At 49.8% G+C, this 23,942-nt stretch overlaps 1 protein-coding gene across 2 annotated transcripts; it reads right to left on the reverse strand.

Moving 5' to 3' along the window:
- Positions 1-1,350: 1,350 nt before the first annotated feature.
- LOC123345732 (zinc finger protein RFP-like) lies at positions 1,351-23,909 on the reverse strand. Of its 2 annotated transcripts, XR_006572857.1 has the most exons (9): positions 22,778-22,912; positions 19,352-19,952; positions 14,704-14,799; positions 13,130-13,360; positions 11,853-11,875; positions 10,088-10,203; positions 7,783-7,815; positions 3,333-4,804; positions 1,351-1,410 (listed from the first exon to the last, which is right to left on the reverse strand). XR_006572857.1 is itself a non-coding variant. In XM_044982769.1 (8 exons), the coding sequence occupies exons 2-8, from the start codon at positions 19,769-19,771 to the stop codon at positions 4,290-4,292; spliced, it is 1,434 nt and encodes a 477-aa protein (XP_044838704.1). In that variant the 5' UTR covers positions 19,772-19,952; positions 22,995-23,909; the 3' UTR covers positions 3,239-4,289. The 2 variants fall into 2 exon arrangements, 1 of the variants encoding a protein (XP_044838704.1); XM_044982769.1 differs by lacking the exons at positions 1,351-1,410; positions 22,778-22,912 and adding an exon at positions 22,995-23,909 and having other exon boundaries at positions 3,239-4,804.
- Positions 23,910-23,942: the final 33 nt, after the last annotated feature.

The following is a 23,942-nucleotide window of genomic DNA, read 5'->3' on the forward strand; positions in this document are numbered from 1 at the left end:
ATGAAATAGAAAAATTTGGATTCCATTGATATTTGTTGGGGGGGGGGGGCTGAGAGGGGCAGAGATTGTTTAAAAATTGAGAAGCCAAAATGTTTCTGGTTTTTTGACCATTGAAAACGAAGGCCTGCTCTGCGTGGGTTTTCTACTGACCTGACTACATTGCTTAGGGGTGCGATTTGTTTTACTGGGGTTGCTACAGAAAGACAACCCCTAGCGTGGATGTTGTTGCACCAGCAGAAAGGTGCCTTATATGAGGGCTAGTCTTCATGCACAGCGCTACCGATGTAGCTGCTCGGCTGTAGCGCTTTAGTAACAGTGCTCCCGTCAGCGTAGTTAATCCATCTCCGCGAGAGGCGGCAGGTGTGTCGACCGGAGACGCTCTCCCAACAACATAGCGGTGTCTACACCGGGGGGGGGGGGGGAGTAGGTCGGTATAAATACGTCACTCAGGGGTGTGGATTTTTCACACCCTGATTGACATAGTTATGCTGATATAGTTCTGTAGTATAGACTTGGCCTTTGTATAGATTATTCCTCTTCCAGTATGGGAATCATAAATTGTGCTGGTTGTCAAGGTTCCTTCCCCACTCTGAACTTTAGGGTACAGATGTGGGGGACCTGCATGAGAAGCTCTAAGCTCAATTACCAGCTTAGGTCTGGTATCGCTGCCACCATTCACAAGCGCTCCCTTCTTTGGGTAGCCTTGAGAAACTTCACCAATTTCCTGGTGAACACAGATCCAAACCCCTTGGATCTTAAAACAAGGAGAAATTAACCATCCCCCCTCCTTTCTCCAACCAACTCCTGGTGGATCCAGATCCAACCCCCTTGGATCTAAAAACAAGGAAAAAAATCAATCAGGTATTAAGAAAAAGGCTTTTAATTAAAGAAAAGAAAGGTAAAAGAAAACCCTCTGGGAGAGATTAGCATACCAGCTACTCTCACAGACAACAGATTCAAATCACAGAGGATGTTCCCCTGGGCAAAAATTTAGTACACTAATTAAAAATATCCAAATAGCCAATTTGATTCTACCTCTAATTGCACAAGACCGGTTACAAAGAAAGAAACATAAACCTATTTATCCCTTTCTAAAACTTACTACTCTGATAAGACGCTGGTTCCTTGATCTTTTTCACTCCTGCTGAAACTGAAAAACTGACTAAACAAAGGAAAACGTCCCTCCTTCCTTTTGAAACATCTTGTTCCCCCATTGGTTCCTCTAGTCAGGTGTCAGCCAGGCTAGGTGAACTTCTTAACCCTTTGCATGTAAAAGAGGCATTAATCCTTAACTATCTGTTTATGACACTGGCATAGTGTGAATGCTAACTTTCTCTGGTGTAGACTAACCTGTAGATGACTCCCTGCTACCCTCTGCTCCCAGGGACCAATAGCAAACCTCTTCCTCCACTGGAAAATGAAGAAAGGCTCTTTTAAAAATTCCCCTTCCCTGCTGTTCCTTGTGGTGCGGACGCTGTTAGCTAAAGGGATTTTTCCTTGGGGAGAAGAATATTTTTCAAAATTATAGTTATTTATTATTTTTATATTGGTTAAACTGCTGCTTGGATTTTTTGATTCATGTACCTGGGTCTTTCCACAACCTGTATCAGGAATGTGATCTTATAGTGGAATGTCTTTTTCACTTTCCTGTTCCTGGGAACGGGCTGAGCTTTTAACAAATCGGTGTTTCCCTCCCTGTTACCATCCAAGGATTGTAGAGATTCACTTATCTGGGGACTGTAAAATAATGGGTCAAATCCTCCTCTTGTTTACACTTGTGTAAATCCAGAGTGACTCCTGATTCCAGTGGAGTTACTCCAGTGTTTTGTCAATGTAAATGAAATCAGAAGGTGGTGCAAATCTTCCCCTCTGCCAGGAAAGGTGGGGAGGAATTGGCAATGGCTGGGCAGTCCAGAGGGAGATTGGGCCATTGTTCAATGACATATTATTTAAATTCCCACTCCGTCGCACCCTCACGTCAGCCTGCTGGGACTTTCCCCTCTCCCCAGCTCTGGTCAGACTGGAATTGTCAGAGTGGCTTAGGGGAGTTGGGCGCCTGCCTCCCATGGCTTAGCCTCCTTAAAGGCCTTGGAAAATTCCAGTCTTAATCATCCCATCCTCCTCATTCCTGCCAGCCTCTCAGCAGTGTCCCTCTCCCCGACTCCAGACAGCACCCCCCTCAAGCCAACCACCTTCCTTCCAGGCCTTTTGCCCCCATGTCAGTCAGCCAGGAGTCCCAGGCAGCCAGGCCCTTCACCCCTATGTTGGCCTGGTACCCCAACAGCTGGATCCCACACCCCATCTTCTGGCCAGCCCCACCCCTTCCCCAGCTGGGCCCATCACCCCCACTCTTTGGCCAGCAACTGGGAACCATGGGGCAAGGGGAAGGTGGTGAGGGGAAGGAGGGAGGAGTGAGGATTTGGGGACTTCAACAGCTGAGTCAAGGGAGAGAATTATTTCAGGAGTGGGTGGGTCAGCTTTTGTGGCCTGCATCTTGCGGGAGGTCAGACTAGATGATCATAATGGTCCCTTCTGATCTTAAGTTCTATGATTCTATGACATCTGATGAGGCACCTGGCTGCGACTGGGGGAAGTGAACTGGGACCGGATGTACCATGGGGTGTGGGCATGGTGGTGTGGGGTCTGTGTGAAGAAGGGACTTGGGTGGGGGCGTGGAGTTTGGGAATGGGGGAGAAGCAAGGACCCAAGGGAGAAAGTGGAGCTGGAAATGGGAAAGGGTGAAAGCTGAGCACCTGTATTTGTAGGGCCTTGTGAAACTTAGCTGGATGCAGGACCCACGGGGTGGATTCTCTGGCCTGTGTAATGCAGAAAGCTGATGAGACAACAGGATCTAATGGTTCCTTCAGCCTCTAAAATCTACTAATCTATGTTGTGAACAAGGCAGGGCACAAAACTGCTCTCAAAACTTTTTTCCCCTCTGTGGCAGATTTGGGTTTTCTTCTGCAGAAAATTGTTGACAAGAAGGATCTGCTCGCCTCGGAAGTTGCTTACTGGGAAACCAACCCCCTGAATACGTTCAGTTGAAGTGGAAAATGTTCAGTGGAAAACCAAACATTGAGGGGCTTTTCAGCTGCTGAAACTTTTTCGGTTTTGGATGAAAAGTCAAACTTTTGCTCAGAACCCCCCTGCCCCATATTCCACCCACTAATCCTTGCCGAGTTTGCTGTGTTCCCCATTGGGGTTCGAGTCACAGTCCCCTCTGGTGAACCATATTTATGTTGCCTCCCCACAAATGCTCAGTGATATAGATCGGGGGCGGGGAAGCACAATAGAAAATAAGGGTATTTAAAAATATGGATTTTTATTCTTACTTAGGTAAATGCAAATCCTAAAATAAACACGAGTTGGCTTTGAACGCTGAACATTTGCATGAGCAGCAAGGACAACAGAGAAAGCCGCCGGTTGATCTCACTTAACCAGGGAACGTGGGACAATCCTTTGGCAATTTCCACCTTCTGAAGCCAAGAAAGGCTCCCATCCTGTGACTCCCCCGTCCACGTGGGTGGAGCCCTGGGCCTGCAGAGACCCTCACTTAAATCGCTGCTGATGTAGCAAAGGGATGGGTGCTTAGAAGGGCACCTAATGTTCAATGAGGGGCATATTTTCAAAAGCACCGAAGTGACTTCAAAGCCAGACTCCTGTTGACTTTCATTGAGTCGTGGGTTCTCAAGAGTCACTCATCTCCTTTGAAAATGGGATTTACGCACTTCTGAAAATTTTACCCCAAGTCTATGAATCCTCTGAATGATTCTCAATGTCTCTTGTGTAGCTATCATTACCTATTACATATATTAGGATAACTCCAGCTGAGATCAGGGCCCCGTTGTGCCGGGCGCTGCACAGACACACAGCGAGAGACAGTCCCCACTCCAAAGAGTTTATATTCTCCCTCATCTCTTTTCCTCCTATACATTTTCCTCTCATATTTCCTTCTATAAACATCCTCTCCAGTTACTCTTTGTTTCCCCCACCTCTGATCTCTCTCCTCTTCGAAAAGATCCTCTCCCGCTCATCCGAGGAGGGATCCTGCAGTAGGGGCAGCGTATAGGGGGTCACGAACTGTCTGCGCCATGAATTGTCTGCAGGCGTTAGAGAAACTGGGCTCTCTCTGGGCTCCAGCAGGAGGTGGCGTGGGCAGTCAGACACTGCTGGGAAGCGAGTGTTAGAAGCTGGCTCGGACAGACTAGAATTCCACCAGGAGATTCTACGGAGCAGATGCCAGATCCAGGCCCCGGGTGTGGGGGAAGAGGACTACGTGATCTCACAGCTCAGTGACACATTTTGACCTGGGAGCTTTTGTCTGCCACCCAGCAGAACGGGAAGATTCTCCCAGCAAAAGCGACTGCCAGGAACGTGAAGATCTCAGTGTTGTTCTCAGCGTTGAAAAATGCCACCTGCCCCCTTCTGTAGTCCAGGGCGACCCTGATCTTCCTGGGTCTCCTATCCGGTGGGAGGCTTGTCCAAGGAGAAGTGAGAGCCACATACTGAATTGGGTTCAGCTGCCCCACAGCCCAAATCCCCTCCTCTGGCTCCAGGCTGACCCCTCCCTTTCTCCTCACAGACTCTCTGGCCACCCCCACGGCCCAACTGCTCCCGTCCACCTCCACTTCCCAGCAATGTCTCCCCGAGCTGAACCCCTCGCAGCCCAGCACACAGGGAACGGGATCAAATCTTCTGAAGTTGTCGGGCACGTCCCGCCGTGCAGGTCCCCATCTCACGCTTTTCCCATCCTCGGAGAGGATGAGATGAGGATGAGCCGTGTCTGGATCCAGGGTCACGTTTGCTGGGGTGGAGGGAAGAGGGAGGAGAGAATCAGAGTGTTAAGGGCACTCCCTTAAATCCCTTTGAAAATTCCTGCCTTTAATGGCTAAGGAAAACCTTCAGTGGCACAAGATGGGGTAACTGGCAGGTCACCAACTTTGTTGCTGATTTAGGTGGTTCAGCTAGCAGGTGGTGGGAGGGGCAGGAGTGTCTATTCCTGAATCCGTAGCAAGGTCCTGCCACTCAAGCTACATTTTATTAAGGCATCTAAACTGCTCCCACTTCTTCTCTTTGCTGTTTTAGCAGCTTCATTTCAACAAGTTCCCCTTAACACCACCCATTGGATGCTACTGGCCATAGGTGCTGACTTCTACTGGCGCCGGTGGGTGCTCGACCCTCCTCTGGCCCCGCCCCGACTTCAACCTGCCCCACCCCCATTCCAACTCCTTCCCCAAAGTCCCTGCCCCAACTCCGCTCCCTCCATGTCCCTATTCCAACTCCTTCCCCAAATCCCCGCCCCAGCCCTGCCTGTTCCTCACCTCCTCCCTTGAGCACACCACGTTCCCGCTCCTCCCCCCTCCCTCCTGGAGCTTGCTACAGCTGTTTGGCGGCGGCAAACGCTGGCAGGTAGGCGGAGGAGCAGGGCTCAGGGGAGGAGGTGGCGGTGAAGGTGAGGCAGGAGGCTCCAGCCCCGGAGCACCCACGGAGTCCGTGCCTGTGCTACTGGCAGAGGAGCCCGAGCCGTATCATTGTGACATCATTTGCTGACTCATTTCAACCAATGGGATTGCAAAGGAACTGCAGGGAGTGAATCATGACTGGCTGAAATACTTCTGATGTCACAATGCTGTACCAAATGGGCACAGAGTGAAAATCAGGATTTTCTGGTGTCTGGGTTTTTTGACTGTCATCAAACTCAATAGGGTTCTTCCCATTGATGCCTGGAAGGTTCCCTGAAATTTTAGAATTGATTGGACATGGTCTTCAAAATGTATCACATTACAGACAGAGAAATGCCATTGAGTGCAAGGCCTCACCTCTCTCACTAAAAAATGTTCATAAGAACATAAGAATGTCCATACTGGGTCAGACCAATGGTCCATCTAGCCCAATATCCTGTCTTCTGGCAGTGGCCAATGCTACGTGCTTCAGAGGGAATGAACAGAACAGAAAAATGATTGAGTGATCAATCCCCTGTTGTCCAGTCCCAGCTTCTGGCAGTCAAAGGCTTAGGGACACCCAGGGCATATGGTTTGCATTCCTGACCATCTTGGCTAACAGACATTGATGGACCTGTCCTCCAGGAATTTATCTAATTCTTTTTTAACCCAATTTTACTTTTGGCCTTCACAACATCCCCTGGCAATGAGTCCCACAGGTTGACTGTGCATTGTCTGAAGAAGTACTTCCTTTTCCTTGTTTTAAACCTGCTGGTTATTAATTTCATCGGGTGACCTATAGTTCTTCTGTTATGTGAAGGGGTAAATAACACTTCATTATTCACTTTTCCCCACACCAGTCATGATTTTGTAGAGCTCTATCATATCCCTCCTTAGTCGTCTCTTTTCCAAACTGAACAGTCCCAGTCTTTTTAATGTCTCCTCGTATGGCAGCTGTTCCATACCTCTAATCATTTTTGTTGATCTTTTCTGAACCTTTTCCAATTTTGATATATCTCTTTTGAGATGAGGCAATCAGAACTACACGCAGTATTCAAGGTGTGGGCATACCATGGATTTATATAGTGGCCTTATGCTATTTTCTGTCTTATTATTTAGAGCAGAATGGCGTTTGAGAAACGGTGTGATTCTCTGACTGTATTGACTAGCTCTTTAGGATCTTATATCACTTCTTAAATGCCCAACACTAGAGTCCCCCTTTCAGGTGGAATTTCAGACTCCCCCTTCTCCTAAATCCCCACCCATTGATTTAGACAGAAGAGAATGAAATGGGGTTGGTTTGGGGAAAAGTTTTAAATACAGGAGGAGGATTAGGATTAACTCTGAATTTCCTGGGTTTATAATATTTGGTTTGGGGATCATTGCAACATCCGTGTAATGTTGGGGGTTTTTACCCCAAATTAACCCCATCTTAAAGGGATTTTTTTTTTGCCTGGGAATAATACAGTACTCAATCACACCATCAGTGCCCAAAATTTAACTTTGTCCAAATGCTTTCCAGATAGAATCACTAGTGGGAGAAAAAGTGAAACACTTTAAATGTAGCTGCTGTCAACATTATGAAGATATTTCTGTTGTTAACGAACATAACTGCAGATTCATTTCATATAAAAAAGGGCAGACATAAATGCAACCTAGTGTCCCTGCGGCCTTCCCGCTGCCGGAGCCTTTCACCGCCGCATGCAGCTACACATACCCCGACCACCGCTGCCAGTGTGGACAAGGCATGAGGAGTGTGTACAGCACCTAGCACAATGGGGCCCTTGTTCTTGGGTGGGGCCTCTATGTGCTACTGTAATACTACTAATAAAAGGGAATCTGTGTCCATCTCCCATTTCTCATCGAGTGGGAGACAGATGATCAGTAAACAGATCCATACACAGGCACTGACTCTGTGATTTGCCGGGGGGTGTTCGACCCCTGCTTTGCCCCAAGCCCCGCCCCCACTCCAGCCCTTCCCCCAAGCCTCCACCCCACATCTTCTCGCCCACACTCCACCTCCGCTCTGCCTCTTCCCACCCTGTTCCTTCCCCTCCCCCGAGTGCACCCCACCCTCTGCTCCTCCCCCAGCACCTCTTGCATGCCACTAACAGCTGATCTGAGGTGGGAGGAAGGGGGGAGGGAGAGGGGCCAATCACGGGGCAGCTGAGCACCCACTATTTTGTTTCCATGGGTGCTCAAGCCCCAGAGCACCGACAGAGTCAGCGCCTATGGATCCATACATGTATACAAGTTCATCATTATAGGAAAGTTCCCCTCATCAGTTTGCCCTGAGTCAGCTCAACTGAAACGAGATTCCCCATTAGCTCCAGAAATTTACCTTTGTCCAGCTTTGGTTCAGATGACAGAGTCTCTAGAAGGGAGGGAAAAAAAAGTAGAAGAGGTGAAATCTCGGTTGTTCTGACTGGGGAGAGATGCCTACTGTGGATTAGTCAGTTCTTTGGAGTAGGGACCAAAATTGGCAGTCGGGCCTCCTGCATAGCACAGGTCAGAGAATTTCACCCAGTGACGCTGCATGAAGTCAATAATTTCTGGCTACAATCTTTTGGAAAGAGACACCCAGTCTTGATTTAAAAACTTCCAAGCGATGGAGTATCCACAATGTCCATAGGTAGGTGGCCTCAGTGGCCAATTATTATCACTGTTAAAAATCCGTGCGTTATTTCCAGGCTGATTTGGTCTAGCTTCAGTTTGCATCCGTTGAATCTCATCCTGCCTTTGCTAGATGAACAAGCCCTCTGCTATCAGAAATCTTTGCCCAATGCATATGGGCGGTGGTTGAACCACTCCCCCCTTCAGGGAGGCTAGCCTCCGGCCCTGTCCCTTCCTCCTGAGGCCTCCCCCCGTGGCCAGAGCCCTGAGCCCCCCTCCCCGCTCCCCACGGCCAGAAATGCTGCTGGCCTGACCTGCCCCGAGCCACCTCAGCCCCTGGCTGGAGCAGAGCTTCAGGGGAGAGGGGGAGCATGGGCAGCACCACAGCTTAGCCTCCCCTGGCCTGCGATACCCGCTGCCCATGGCTGAGCAGGTAGGCAGAGAGCAAGTGAGTCTGTCCTGACGAAGGGCACGATTCTGTCCTCAGAGGCACTGGGGTAATCATCGTTGATCTCTGTGGGTGCAGGCTGTGAGAATCAGCGTTCGCCATTGTTTGGCTTGGTCACACTGACAAGAGGACAAAGTGGAAAAAGCCCGTATAGCCATGGCAGCAGGCCCGGGGCTTTGGAAACTGGACCCAGAGTGAGCTTGCTTTGCTTTGCAGAGCTCCCACACGGATACAGAAACTTCTTCCTGGTCTCGAGACACAGGGATCCACCCTCCTTGGGAAGTGGCTTGTTTTATATGAGCTTTTACCAGGCGGATCTCAACAGAGAGGGCCTGCTACACACTGAGCACACAGAACTAGCATCTCCGCTCAGAGTCAGACACATATTCTCCCTCTAGCGGTGACTAGCAGCACACTCCTTCCTCCCTCCCCTCCCCCAAGGCTGGTCAAAAATGTTCTGGCCAAAACTACTTCAACGGAAACACTGGATTTTCAACTAAATGGAAATTTTTCACAAAAAGTGGCAACTTTCCACAGAAATGTTCAGTTTATTTGTTGACAGTCTGAACACCTGAAAACTGAAAAGATTTTGGCCAAAAATGCTGCCCTGGTGCATCATGGGAATTGTAATTTGGTTTGCTCATGTTCCCGTTCTCCTTTATGGGACAGGCTCTTGAACTGGACTACATCACCCAGGATGCACCACAGTCAGGGACTCCGTGATGCCTGGCATACCTTCCTCAGAGGAGGCTATGGTGGATCATGGGAAATGTAGTCCAATCAGGGAACCCAGGCCATAGAGGAGAATGGGAGCCTGTGGCACCTAAACTACAGCTCCCATGAAACACTGCAGCAACATTTCCAAATTTAAATATTTAGTTATTTGACTGAAATATTTTTTGTTTTATATTTTAGGGTGTGGGAGGGTATGAAAAATTTTTTTTTCAGGGAAAATGTTACTGCAAACATTTTTGGTTTTGTTGAAAATTTCCGTGGGGTAGAAAAAAAACCAACTACTATATCTGGCCCTACTCTGCTCCCCAGCTGCCTATGCTGGGATGGAGCCGAGCATTATTGCCAACAGATAATTGCTTTGCAAGGGGAACTCATCCAGATAAGCTGGGGTACATGGGGCTACCAGGCTCCACAATCTAATGAATTTTGGTATCTGTACAGTGTTTTGCAAGCCACTAGCTACTTGGGCTTCAATTTTCAAAGTGGTGTGGGGGAACTGGGTGCCCGTTGCCCATTGGGACTGGGTACCTAACTCCTATAGGAAAAGAAATCATTGGAAAATTTGTCTTAAGCATCACCTCCTCCCCTTTGCCCCGGTGAGATGAGAAAGTTATTATCCCTTTGTAAATATGGCAGGAAAGATAAGTGACCCAAACTGATGGCCATGGTTCTCATGGGTTTCTATAAGGCAGACCATGCATAACCTGTAAGCTAGTGACAAAACTCTGAGCTCTCTGGAGACATCTTTTCATTACATGTGTGTACAACATCTACAGCAATGGGGCTTTGATCCCTATACGAGTAAATCAATATTTTAATCATAGCCAAGAACAGCCCCAGAGTTTGTTACCTTTAAATTTACTCAGAGCGTGCTCCAGAAATGCGTGCTTCTGAGAGAATTCCTTGACTCTCCTTTTCAGTTCCAGAGGAAGGGATGGTGGACTCTGAAACTTCCCTGTCTCGTATCTAGGGGGAAAAATGGCCTGTTGTTAGTCATTGTTAACTGATTTGAACAACAATAAAAATGTAGTGGGGGAGGAAGAATTATCAGACTTTTTTGATTTAAAAAAATCCCTTTTTTTAATCCAAAATTTCAAAATTCCAAAGAAATTCTTTAAAAAAATAATAAATCACCCAGCTCTACTTTTTTCTCAGTTCTAATGGAAGGTAATAAACTGACAGGCTGTAGAGACTTAGGTTGAGATCCATAACTGATGTTAATTGGCGTTGTTCCATTAACTCCATTGAAGTAATGCTCATTTTTACCAGCTGGGGATTGACTTTGATTTGCACCAGCTGGGGATCTGCTCTCATTGACTGCAATGGAGTCACGGTCAACATACCCCAGTAGCAGAGGGTCTGGCTGAAATGACTTGAATGGAGCTACAGCTAATTATACAAGCTGGGAATCTGGCTCCGATGACACTAATGGAGTTTTGCTGATTTACACCAGTGGGGGACCTGGCCTTTCAGTTCCCTAATGAGCCAAAGAACTGGCTCAGTGACATTCCCCGACCCACCACCCAATAGGGTCACGTGTGCCCGGGCGATAACGAGGTACATCTGCCAAAGCCATTCCAGCTCCATTCAGTCACTGGCCTTTGCTGAAATTGCTGACAATGGGGGCACGAAGGGCTTTTGTAAGGAGGGGGAGGGGGGGTTGTAACAGCCCATCTCGGAAGGAGGTGGAGTGAGGAGTCATGAATTTATGTGGATAAATACGACACCCTTGTCTCGTGGCACATTTTAAGTTCACTGGGACATGCACCAAATTGACAGGCACAACCCTGAGCATGCAGATTGTGCTTAATAGAAAGGATAAACCGGGCACTGAACAGTCCTCAGATGGAAATGACTTCACACCATTACTGACCTAGGTGGAGTTTTGCCATCATTGACTCAGCTGTTACCCTGGTGATGGGCGGCCGACAACACCCCTAGGTAGATATTGGTAGGTAGCTAGTGACTAGGCAGCTAATTGTTTGCTAGCTAGGTAGCCTGTGCTACCTTAACTGGTAAAGGCAAGTAGGTGAATGGCCCATATTCCATCTCTGATCTCCTGAGGCATCCAGACTGCCAGAGGAGTTGATAATTCATAGTGTATCTGCAGCTGAATCTGCATTCTGGACTCTGGGGAAACATAAGCCGGCTCAGAATTCTGGGGTTGGAGGGAGATTAGGAGCTGCAGGGAGCTTTGTCCTTTCCCCAACACCTTCCCAGCATCCTGAAGTGTGATGGGGACCATGGGCGCCAACTTCCAGAGCACCCACGGAGAAAAACTGTTGGGTGCTCGGCACCCACCGGCAGCTCCCCGCTCCGCCCCACTCTGCTCCAGCTCACCTCTGCTCCGCCTCCGCCTCCTTCGTGAGCACGCCGCGTGCCCGCTTTTCCCCCCTAGCTCCCAGCGCTTGCGCCGCAAAACAACTGTTTCGTGCGGCAGGGAGGGAGGAGGAATGCGGCGGGTCCAATAGGGGCAGGGATTTTGGGGGGAAGGGGTTGGAATGGGTGCAGGGCCGGGGTGGGGAAAGGGTGGAGATAGGGCGGGGGGGCATGAGCACCCACCGGCACCGGGGAAAGTTGGCGCCTAAGAGGGGGAGTGAGAAGGAGCCATGTACCTGCTCAAGGTGCTTCTGATGTCCTAGAGAGCAGAGAGAAAGAAAAGGGAGTTCAGTCCCACACAACATATACTGGAGATCCCTCTTGCTCTGAGGTATCTAACTTGCTTATTTGAAAATCCCTCTGGGTGCCTAAATACCTTTGAAAATCTAGTCCCATGGCACATAGGATTCTGAGCCTCATTGAAAGTCTATGGGATTTAGGGTCCAAAAGGCCTGATGGACTTTTGAAAATGGGACTTTGGCTCCCAAGTCACTTAGGTCCAGATCCTCAAAGGACTGTCAGCACCTAACTCCCACTGAAATGAAGGGGAGTTTAGACGCCTAAATACTTTTGAGGCTCCATCCCTTAGGTCCCTTTTAAAATTTTTACTCCCGGGTCCCTTAGCTGGGACAAAGTGGAAGCCTCATAAATCTGTATATGTATAAACCCATACAGCTACTGGAGGGGAAAAACACACGTTGGCGTGAGTTACATACGGCATCACAACAGGTTAGCACCCAGTTGCGGGCAAATCTGCCAATGAGAACTCTTGACAAATGTGTCCCTCATGACACCGACTCATTCCAACCAACAGAAGTGTAGCATGCAAATTAGTTGGAGAGGAAGGGAGATGATTGTCTGAGTTCCCTCTGATGTCACAATGGGTCAGGTAAGCCTGACCTGAGCAATTGACTTGGGCCTGTCTGCAGCTGAACAATCACAGATATAGCAGCTCTCTTTATAACAGCCCATATATTTCAACATATTCCTCCCCGACCCCCGTCTCCTTTTCTCAAGAGCAAATCAGTCTGTTTTTTTTTTTAACCTTTCCTCCATTTTGATAAACCTTTTATCACTTTTGTTGCTCTCCAACGTCTCACAGTCCAAAACTGAAGGCCACTTGACTGATTCTCAGATTGTCCATTACTTGCGACCTTTAAATCAAGATTGGACGTCTTTCTAAAAAATACACTCTAAGTCAACCAAGAGTGGTGAGCTACATACAGGAATCTCTGGGTGAAATTCTCTGGCCCGTAATGAAGGAGATCAGACAAGCTGATCCAAATGATCCCTCCTGGGCATAAAATCTACGGAATTTATGGGAAAACTCATGTGTTTAAGTGCTTTGTTAGATCAGAGAACCAGTGTGATGAGCACCTTGTACTATCAGGACCTCAATGAATAAAATAATGTATGTTCCTGTAATGCGGTGTATTGTGAACTGGGACGTCGACAGCAAAGAGCCAGGGACATGTCTACTAAGCGCTCTGGGGTACCTCTCACACAGTTTCACCTGCAGGAATTCACTTGCTGGCTGCCTGCACTTCCCTTCCATCTCACTGATCAGGGTCCCGAGACGAGATATCTCCTGGGTGAGCCTGGCGGTGAATTCATCCTGCCTCTTCAATATCTCCTTGTCCAGCACTTCCAGCTGGGCCAATAGGAGCAATTCTTTCTCCTCTAGAAACATATGGAGTTTCTCAAATTCCGACAGAATCTTCTTCCTCTCGCTCTCCGTCTGTTGCTGCGATGAGCAGACACAAGCAGGGAAAGGGTGGAGAGAAACATGTGATGGCCCATACAGAGTAACATTTCCAAAGGAGTCTGTGGCGCTTTGAGGGGTTCTCCCAGACCAACAAGGGGAGAAACACTCTCCTGCATTCTCCACTTTGGCCACCTTAGAACCATGACAGACTTTACTTTATAGACATATGTAAGCAGAGTCTGAATGAGCTCTCCCCTGACATCTAGTGGTGAGCTGTGGAAAAAGATTTCAGGAGCTGGTCTCATTTGCATGGGCACATCCACCCTGTCTAGGTGCTCAGCATGATGGGATTGCTTGCCCAAATGGTCACATTTGGCTGGTGTGGGATCCACAGTCTCCTTGTTATTGGGGCAGGAGTAATAAAGGGTTGTTATCCTTGCTGTGTAAACCGAGGGCAGCAGAACTGTACTTGGCATGTCCCGATTGAGGAACTCACCCTCAACTAAATAGCACTCGCTAGGCAGGGGGACAAGGGTTCCTAAGGCCAGTGAGTGGAGAGGGACAAATATTTATATGTGGTTCTTGTGTAAGGGCCCTGGACACCTTTGGCTGTGCCTCCTTCCCTCCAGTATGTAATAACAGAGGTAATTTAGACTCATTTGAGAGTGTTGTTACATGCTGAAATCACTGATATCTCAGTCTAAGTATTAGCCCTGCTTTGGTACAGTGTCTATGATGCAAGAGACTGTCCAGTGTGCACCAGCAGTGAGACTTCATCACTAAGAGCAAGTACCTGAGCAGCAGAGCAAGTAAGGTGCCTCTTTCCCCTCACCCAGCACGGGAGATGAACTCTGCAGATGTACCTCTGAATTCTGGGTCTGCACTGTCCACAGATGGCTACTGTGAGTGGGGTGCAGAGAAGGGATCAATAAAGGGATTTTTGGGTTACTAGACTTAAGAACCTGAGGGAACCTGCCCAACTTACTTGGTGGTGGGTCTTTTGCTCATAGTTTAGGTTTATAAACCCTGTTTGTGGTGTTTCCCAAAATTAATGCCGCATTATTTCCCTCCTTTTATTAAAAGTTTTTGCTACACTCAGACTCTGTGCTTGCAAGAGGGGAAGTATTGCCTCTTAGAGGTGCCCAGAGGGTGATGTGTAATTGTCCCAGGTCACTGGGTGGGGGCTCGAGCCAGTTTTGTGTTGTATTGTTGAAAAGGAACCCCTAGATACTGAACCCGGCCCTTGTTGCTGCCAGCTCTGACTGGCAGAAGGGTTACACATAAATAAGTGATTATCCATTATAGAGAATCGCACATTACTCTGTACGACTCCAATGGTATTCAGAGTCATCGCATAGGTTCATTTGATAATGAGTAAGTACCAACAGCTCCTCGCTTGTTATTTCCCCATTCAGTTTCAGTGCAGCAATGCCGTCCATCTCCTTCTTCAACATCTCCAAACGACTCCTAATTTGTCCCTAGAGAAAAGAAAAGTTACTTGCATTTGAGGGTATTTCCCCCAAGTTATTTATAGGTTGACAATTATTAACTCGGTTATAAAACACTCACAGGCTCTGACCTTCAAAATGTATACACACATCATAAATTATATATGAATAAAGATAATCTGCTTTGTCTAGCAAAGTCCATACGTCACCCTGGATAGAAGAAGATGTCACATCTGTCAGCCATGAGCTCAATAGCAAAATAACAAATAATATATACATGCATTAGACAGACAGGAAGTTCAATCAAACTGCATGCTCTGATCAAGTTAAATAGACCAGAATATTAGGCTCTAGAGACATTATTGTAAATATAGGATGGGGTATTAAAATCCCCAGTTTAGAATAAATCTAAATATCGCACTTGATCCTGTATGTACCCAAAACTTAATGACATTTCGGAAGAAAATAATTTGGAAATGAATTTTTACGAACATCTACATGATCCCCAGTCAGAACGCCTCCTCCTCCCTGCCAGTTTAAGATAATAAAAACAGCAACAAAAAAGATTGATCAAAATTTAAAATTATGGGGGAGATTCTGAGCAGTATCTCTTAGCGATATAGCACAGAACTTACGGCCCAGGGAGGGGTGGCACTATGATGGGAATATAGGGCTAAGCAAGGGATCCCTGCAAGATCAGGTCTTAGGGTGTAAAATCAGCCATTGTCTCTTGTCTGGGCAGAACTAGCAACATTAAGAACGATACACTCATTTAAGATTCTTTTCCTAGCTCTTCTTTAGCAGGTCACAGCCTTATCTGTCGCTGATGCAAAGTAAACAAACTCCCAGGCGAAAGACTTTGCTAAGGTGAAACAGTTTTGAACAAAAACTTTTTCCCCCCAAGGAAAAAAACCCAACATTCTTGCGCAAAGCAGCTGCTTCCCATGAACCCCTTAATTCAGTCGAAAACTCATTTTTTCATCAAAACAAACAACAATAAAGTTTCCACAGAGAAGCATTAACCAGCCAAGTATTTGGAAGTTACCTGCTCCAGATGCTACGAGTGGGGCCAGATCATTGCAGCGGCACAAAGGTCTCTTAACTAGCCCTTATAAGGGAATCCTGAGCTGGTGTCAAACTCCCCTTCCTCAGCATATAAGGTGTTTAGGGAGCAGGGCCTAGTGCAGTGGTCCCCAAACTTTTCAGGGTCACATCCTCTCTTACCCCTGTTTGCACCCCACCCCCAGGGCAGCTGGGGCCAGAGTAGGGTGACCAGGTGTCTGCTTTCCGACTGGAACACCCAGTTGAAAGGGATCCTGACACCTCCAGTCAGCACAGGAGCAGGGCTGAGTGTTGCTACCTCCTTGCCCCCCCCCGCTGGGCCTCCCCGAATGTTCCTCCCCTAGGGGTTGCACCCCACAGTTTGGGGACCACTGGCCTAGCAGACTGCACCAGCAATAGCGAAGACCCATTTTACCTATCCCCAGTCTCAAGGAAGTGGGAAGTTGATGCTAGGTGCCTCTTTCGGGCAGCTGAGTCCCTCCACCGTTCTCTCCAGCCCCCTGATACACATGCACGCACCATCCCCCAGCCTTCTAGAGAAAGGAATAAGGGAGCAACGCGGGGGTGGAAGCCCAGTCTGGGACGATAAGGATTCTGGGAAGAGACGGAGGGAGCCCGCTCAGCTCACTGTCACGGTACGTCTCCTGGGTGCTGCTGACAGACGCGGTACTGCATTGCTCCACAGCAGCAGCTGCTCCCTCACAGTCCTGACACCACCGACACAGAAAAGCGCCGTTCTCCCCGTTTTACGGAGAGGCTAAGGGACTTGCTCAGGGTCACGCAGGAGGTCTGTGGCGGGACAGGACATGCACTCCAAGCAGTGGCGGATTTAGAGTTAGTGGGGCCCTGTGTGCAGCTTCATTTTTGCCGCCCCCCCCCGCAGGATCCAGCCAAGAAAGAACATTCTCCCTTATCTCCCCCCCCACCCCCCGGTTTTTCATTCTTTTTTTCCTTCCTCCTCCTATATTATAAGTAATAGGAACGAAATGAAAATAAAGTGAGGTACCTTGACTGGGGCAGGGGGTTGGAGTGCAGGAGGGGTGTGGGGGTCAGGCTCTGGGAGGAAGTTTGGGTGCTGGGTCCAGCTCTGGGCTGGGGCAGGGGGTTGGGGTACAGAGGGGCATGGGCGGCTCCAGGCACCAGCACGCCAAGCGCGTGCTTGGGGCAGCAAGCCACTGGGGGCGCTCTGCTGGTCGCCGCAAGGGCGGCAGGCAGGCTGCCTTCAGCTGCTTGCCTGTGGCGGGTCCGCTGGTCCCGCGGCTTCAGCCTGCCTGCCGTGCTTGGGGCGGCAAAATGCCTAGAGCCACCCCTGCAGAGGGGGGTGAGGGGTGCGGGCTCTGGGCTGGGGCAAAGGGTTGGGATGTGGGAGGTGTCAGGGGTGCGGCACTTACCTTGGGCGGCGCAGCTCCCAAAGCGACCAGCGCACCCCTCTGGCAGTGGCTCCTGAGCGGGGGGTGGGGGTCTCTGTGTGCCGCTCCTGCAGCTCCCATTGGCTGCAGTTCCCGGCCAATGGGAGCTGCAGAATCGGCACCCGGGACAGGGGCATTGCATGGACACGCCCTCCCCCAGAGGCCGCAGACACATGCCGGCCGCTTCTGGGAGCGGCGCAGTGCGGAGGGAGGGAGGCAGCGTGGGCAGGGAGCCACCTTAGCCCTGCTGCTGGCATGTCTCTGTGCGCCCCTTGGGGAGGGGGGCAGCGGGTCTCCGTGTGCTGCCTGGGGTGGGGGCTGTGTGTGGAGCCACCTCCCCACTGCCAGGGGCGCATGGAGACCTGCCAGCAGCCGTCGGCTTCTGGGAGCGGCGTGGGGCCACCAGCCACGGTATGCAGGCAGCCTGCCTGAGCCCTGCTGCGCCGCCGGCCGGGACTCGGGGGCAGGTTGGCAGATGAGATTGACTCTGCATTTTGGGCGCCCCCTGTCACTGGGGGTCCCGTGCCACCTCACGGTTTGTTTCATGGCAAATCTGCCTCTGGCTCCAAGCCCCGGTTCGTATCAGGGGGCGACCCTTGGGACTCGCTGCTGGAGGACTTCGGGGAAGTGCTGGCTCAGGGAGCTGCCCATATGGAAGCCTACGTTTTGGTCACGGGTATTTTTAGTAAAAGTCATGGACAGGTCACGGTCCGGGGACATTGTGGATGCTGGGGGAGGTGGCCTGGGACCCCCTCTGGTGCTGAAGGCCACGGTGCGCGGCCTGGGACCCCTGCGGTGGTGTGGGGGCGGAGCAGGGGAAGGTTGGCAGGGGCTCCCTGCCCGGCTCCACATCCCTGCAGCTCCTAGGCAGTGGAGAGACCAGGGGGGCTCCCGCGTGCTGCTCCCGCCACAAGTGCCAGCTGCTGCAGCTCCCATTGGCCAGGAACTGCAGCCAATGAGGGCTGCAGGGGAGGGGCCTGCGGGCATCAGCAGCGTGTGGCATGGAGCCCACCCCCCTTCCTCCCCCCCCCGGTGCCTAGGAGCTGCAGGGCCATGCCAGTGGGAGCCGGGGAAACCCCCACCCCGAGGTAAGCGCCTCCCACCCTCCCAACCCTCTGCCCCAGCCCTGAGCCCCCTCCCACACACTGAAACAGCTGGTGCTGGCCCCTGCCCCAGCCCCCTCCCACACACCGAAACAACTGCTGCTGGCCCCTGCCCCAGCCCTGAGCCAGCACCAGCCGCTGCAAAAGTCACGGAGGTCACGAAAAGTCACAGAATTCTGTGACCTCCGTCACAGACTCGCAGCCTCACCCATACGTCGCCCAGGCAGGGCTGCCGGAACATAGAGGGGCCCCGAGGGGGAATAGGAAAAAGTTGTGGTTACTCCTCTATAACTTTCAAATTCAGGCCAACACGGGGCTCCGGCACGTGGAAGGAGACTGCCAGCCCTGCAGACGTTGGGACGCCATTACAGGAGCTGAGGGATGCCCTCGTCATTAAAGCACTGATGTGGAATCCAGTGGGATCCTCTAACCCAGCGGCTCCCAACCTTTCCAGACCACTGTCCCTCTTCCAGGAGGCTGATTTGTCTGGCCTATCCCCAAGTTTCCCCTCAATGACTTGCTCACAAACTCAGACATAAAAATACAGAAGTGTCACAGCCGCTAGTACTGAACAATTGCTGACTGTCTCATTTTTACCATTGAATTATAAAATAAATCAACTGGCATATAAATATTGTGCTTCCATTTCAGTGTATAGTCTGTAGAGCAGTATAAACACGTCAGTGTCTGTCTGAAATTTTAGTTTGTACTGACTTCACTAGTGCTTTTTATGTAGCCTGCTGTAAAACTAGGCTGATCTCTAGAGGAGTTGATGTACCCCCTAGAAGATCTCTGCATATCCCCCAGGGGGACACGTACCCCCGGTGGAGAACCACTGCTCTAAAATACACCAGGGGTCTCTGTCCGGCCCAGAACCCCGAGGGCACAACGCTGTTTAAAGTTGGCACTGCTCCCTCCCTCCCCGGTCTGTGCCTGACGCACAGAACAGCTCACACAATGAAGGGTAGTAATATCAGACAGTTGTGCTGGACAAGGATTCCTTCCTACCTTGTACTCCTGGGCGGCCTCCTCTGCAGGAACCACCGTGTGAGCCCTGTGCTCCTTGGACCTGTCGCACACCACGCAGATGGGGGACTGATCCTCTTGACAGAAGAGTTTCAGAGCCTCCTGGTGTTTCTCGCACGCTCTCCCGGCTCCGGCATCTTTTGTCGATTGCGAATGTAGCTGCTTGGCTATTTCGACCACGTTGGCCAGCTGCCAGTTCGGCCTGAGGTTCCTCTGGGGAAAGGTCGCCCTGCACTGAGGGCAGGAGACGTCTTTATCAGATCCCTCCCAGCACTGGGTGATGCAGGCTCGGCAGAAATTGTGCCCACAGTCTATAGTCACCGGATCATTAAAATACTCCAAGCAGATGGAACAAGAGGCTTCATCCTGGAGGCTTTGCCTTGCCTTTGCAGCAGCAGCCATGGCTCATCCGGGGCAGGAGAGCAGTTTAATTTCACTTCCCTGTTCCCTGAAATGTGCTGACCTTTGGACGAGAAAGGGGAGTTTCCCTTCCTGTAAACAGGCTTTAGGTGGAGTTGAGTCATGGTTCGGAACCACAGCTTCCTGGTGACAGCTCCACAGTGTGTCTTGCTCAGGGCCGTCCCTACCCATATGCAAAGTAAAAAGCTGTGTAGGGCACCCAATTTCCTGGTGCCTGTGCTGCTCCAGCCCATGCTCTGCCTCTTCCCCATGGTCCCTGCCCCTGCTCTGCCCCAGCCCCGCCCTCACTCCCTTGAGTACCACAGCAGGGCCGGTCCTGCACTCACGGGCGGCGGGAAGTGCAGTGACTGGCCCCAGCTGTGCTGCCGGTGAGTGCTGGGGGGTGGTTCCCCCTAGCCCCCAAGCCAGCCCCGCTTCCCCCGCATGGAGGCCTGGGGCTAGTGTCCCCCCTCCCTGCAGAGGCCTGGGACCCCACACCCTCCCCCGTGGAGGGCTGCGTAGGGCCCCAGAATAGCTAGGGACGACCCTGGTCTTGCTCATGCAACTGAAGTTGGTCCAATCAAAGTTATTACCTCGCCCAACTTGTCTCTGCCGGGGGACTGCAAGATAAAGGACCAAAGCGGTGTAAGTCTGTCTGGGGGCAGAGCACAGCTGGTATCACAGCCAAGACAACAGGACTGAGGAAGGGACTGACTAGCAGTGATTTTCAGACTTTTTGTATTGGTTCACACAGCAAGCCTCTAAGTGTGATGCCCCCATATCAATTAAAAATGATATGGGGGCTAGGGTGACCAGACAGCAATTGTGAACATTCAGGACAGGGGGTCGGGGGTAATAGGAGCCTATGTAAGAAAAAGACCCAGAAATCAGGACTGTCCCTATAAAATCGGGACATCTGGTCACCCTAGCGGGGGCGGGGATGGGGAGAGAGCTTCATGAACGAAATGACCATTCACACACAAACCGACGTGAACATTTTCAGTACGAAACAAAACAAACTGAAACGAGTTTTGTCCAAACCCTGAAAGAAATTTCAAATGGAACCAAAAACTCAAGCTTGTCCAACACACAGTTTTTATCCTGATTTAAATAGCAAAATGAGTATTAAAAAAAACCTGTCCTTAGACCAACCTTTCATTCAAAAGCTTTTGGTGGGTTGGTTGGTTTTTTTCCCAAAAATGCTTACAATTTTTTTTCAAGCCGGCCCTATAACGGTGTGTCTACACAGGGATAAAAAAACCCACGGGTCCCCCAGGTCAACTAAGTCCCGATCACAAGGCTCATGCTCCGGGGATGCAAAATTGCTGGGTAGATGTTGGGCTCGGGCACCACCAGCCCAAACCCAAATGTCTACACAGCAATTTTTAGCCCCGCAGCCTGAGCCAGCTGACTCCGGTCAGCTGCAGCTATGCTATGCCAGAGGTCTTTTAATCTGTGTAGCCGTACCCTGAAAGACCGACCAGAGAGGCCACTATTAGAGAGCTTACGCACCTCATTTACACGGAGTTGTGCAGGCCCCACTACAGACAAACAGATACAAACCCAAAGTCATGCGCTTTGGATTCCCCAGATGCCATATGCAAAATTCTGGAAATGAAGTGGACTGGGAAGGGGGGAGAATTTAGGATGTCTGATTTTTGGCCTTATGTAAATTTCTTTCACTTAAAATTCGTCTTCACCTTCATCTTCTGTGCAAAACAGAATGGTTGATGAAGGTGGGAGGCTGGTGGTAAGTGTTAGTGGTATTTGGGCAGGGTGTGATTAATGAATAAGCTACTAGAGGCCGCAAAAAAACCTAGCCCTCGTGGTTGGGGAGGAAACCTCAAAAATGTGGTCACCTCGGCAGTGATGTCTGCCTGAGATTGAAGAGAGCCTGAGACAATAGCTTGTGGGGGGGGGGAAGAGAGCTGCCCTGAATTTAACCAATGGAGCAACGTCTGCCCAAGTTTTCAGAGAACCTGAGAGAGTAGCTCTGAGTGAAGGGAAACACCTTATGCAACTCAATGAGGTGCTAATGTCCTGCCCCTGTCCTCGGGTAGGGGGCGGCCAGCTACCAACCCCACCCCAGCAGGGGATTCTGTCTGTGGCAAGAAGGGAATAGCACAGCCTCCCCCCGCCACCAAGCAAAGACATCTCAGCTGCATATGTATGTATGTGTGGATGTGGTGCAATGCCCCCATACTGCCTTTCTGCAGGGGAGAGGTGCTCCCTGCTGCTCCCCAAGGGAGAGAGCTCAGTGCTGCTGCTCCTGACAGATAACAAATCTTGCTCCAGCCTAGCACTTTGCATCAGTAAAGCCCAAGTTCTTTACAGAGCCAGGCCATAGCATTATACTCATTGTACAGGTGGGGAAACTGAGGCACGGGGCAGGGACATGGTTTGCCTAAAAAGAAAACGGGGCTTCCCTGCCACTTCCCATGGCTGCAAAGGGAACCAAGGTGTGGCTAGTGGCCCTGGAATTGCCCTACATTCAGGGGACTTTGACTGAGCCATGGTGTGTAATGCAGCACCACCATTCCCCCAAAGTTTTCCCCCACAGCAAGAGGCAGATTCTCAGGAATACGACCTATAAATGCCAAAATTTTATAGGCTTAGTTTATATAAACAGTTGCTATACTTTACAAATTTGTAATTAGTATTACAATAACATTCTTCAATTAGAGTCTATTGAACAATTTTTTTAAAAAAAGGTAGTAGGGGGTGGGGGTGATCGTTAAAAGTGTGTTTGGAATCTAATTATTTCAAATGGCTAACTAAGGCACTTTGCTTAGAGATGGTATATTTAGTATCAACCTTAGTACCTTTAAATAGAGATATGCTTAGATAGCTCCCCATACAGTAATCAGCACACCATAGTCAGGGTCTTTCTTAAAATTCATGGGCAAGCACTTATGGTACTAAGCCAGGCATAGCCTCCAACAAGCCACCTATAAATTTATAACATGCATAACCTTTGAAAATAAACCCAGGTCTAGAAAAGCCAGTTACCTATAGTCCCTCAGACAAATAAATAATGGAGCTTTTCTATGCTACATTATCAACAAACAACCAGGAGACAGTTTCCTCAACAGCTTTCATCCTACCACTCTATCCTTCTCTCTCCTTCCAGTCCCTTACTTTTCTATATAAACAGCCAAATACTGTACCGGCCCGAGCTCTTTTTATAGTGCATGGGAGGACCTGAAGGAAAACTGAGATCTCTTACCCTGCGGCCCCCAGGTAACACCGCCCCCTGGCGTGTGCCAGCGGCGAACAGCCACTCCTCGCTGCCCGGATATGGAAATAAACGGAAGCGTTCCGCCCATTCGCCTTTTCATTGGTTTGTTTGGGAAACCAATCAAACGACGCTGACTTTTGAAGGAAAATATGGACTTGTTTCATTGGGGGGGATGGACAGGTGACTTTCCTCCCACTCTTACTTAGAAACTATTGCTCATAGGGACCGGGGCTGTATGGTCTGACCGCGCCTAGCATAGCTGGGCTTCCTTCCTGATCGGGGTTTCAGTTTGATGTGTCAATACAGTGAAATATTTGCTAAAATAATCGCTTAATTTTACCTCTATCCATTACAAAGCACATATGCTATGCCCCAATGGGGGGAGGAGATGCTTTTTTTTTTAACATGTCGCTCATGAATAAAGAAACCAGAACCCAAGGAAGGACCCAAAAATGTGTATAGGAGGGGGTGTCTTGTCTTTTGTTCCCCCTCTTAATACTGTACAGGGGAAGTGCTGTGGCCCAGCGAAGGATCTTTGCTTCATTCCTACATTGCTCTCCTAGGTGGTAGCAAGAACACAGCGCCTTGTTCATAAATCCATGAATGTTCCTAAAGGAGCCAAACTGTATCATGCTATTGTAGGGAGGACAAAGCAGATCGCTCGAACATCTGCCGGTGGGAAGGTGTCTCGCTTAGTGGATCAGATCACAAATTACTGTCTTCTAATAAGACCACGAGATAAGCTTCATTGTTGTTGTTTTTACAGGATCAGGACAGCGGAGCTCTGTAAACGAAGGTCGCTCTTGAAATCCCGAGCGACTTTTCTGAGCAGGCGCTAGCTAGAAAAGCAGCTTAGGAAGCAGCCGCAATAGCAAACCTCCTGCAGCGCCACAAATGCTAACTCGATACCGATTAATCTTTTTCATCCCCCTTGCA

Source organism: Mauremys mutica, chromosome 12, assembly GCF_020497125.1.
Source record: "Mauremys mutica isolate MM-2020 ecotype Southern chromosome 12, ASM2049712v1, whole genome shotgun sequence".
Taxonomy (NCBI): domain Eukaryota; kingdom Metazoa; phylum Chordata; order Testudines; family Geoemydidae; genus Mauremys; species Mauremys mutica.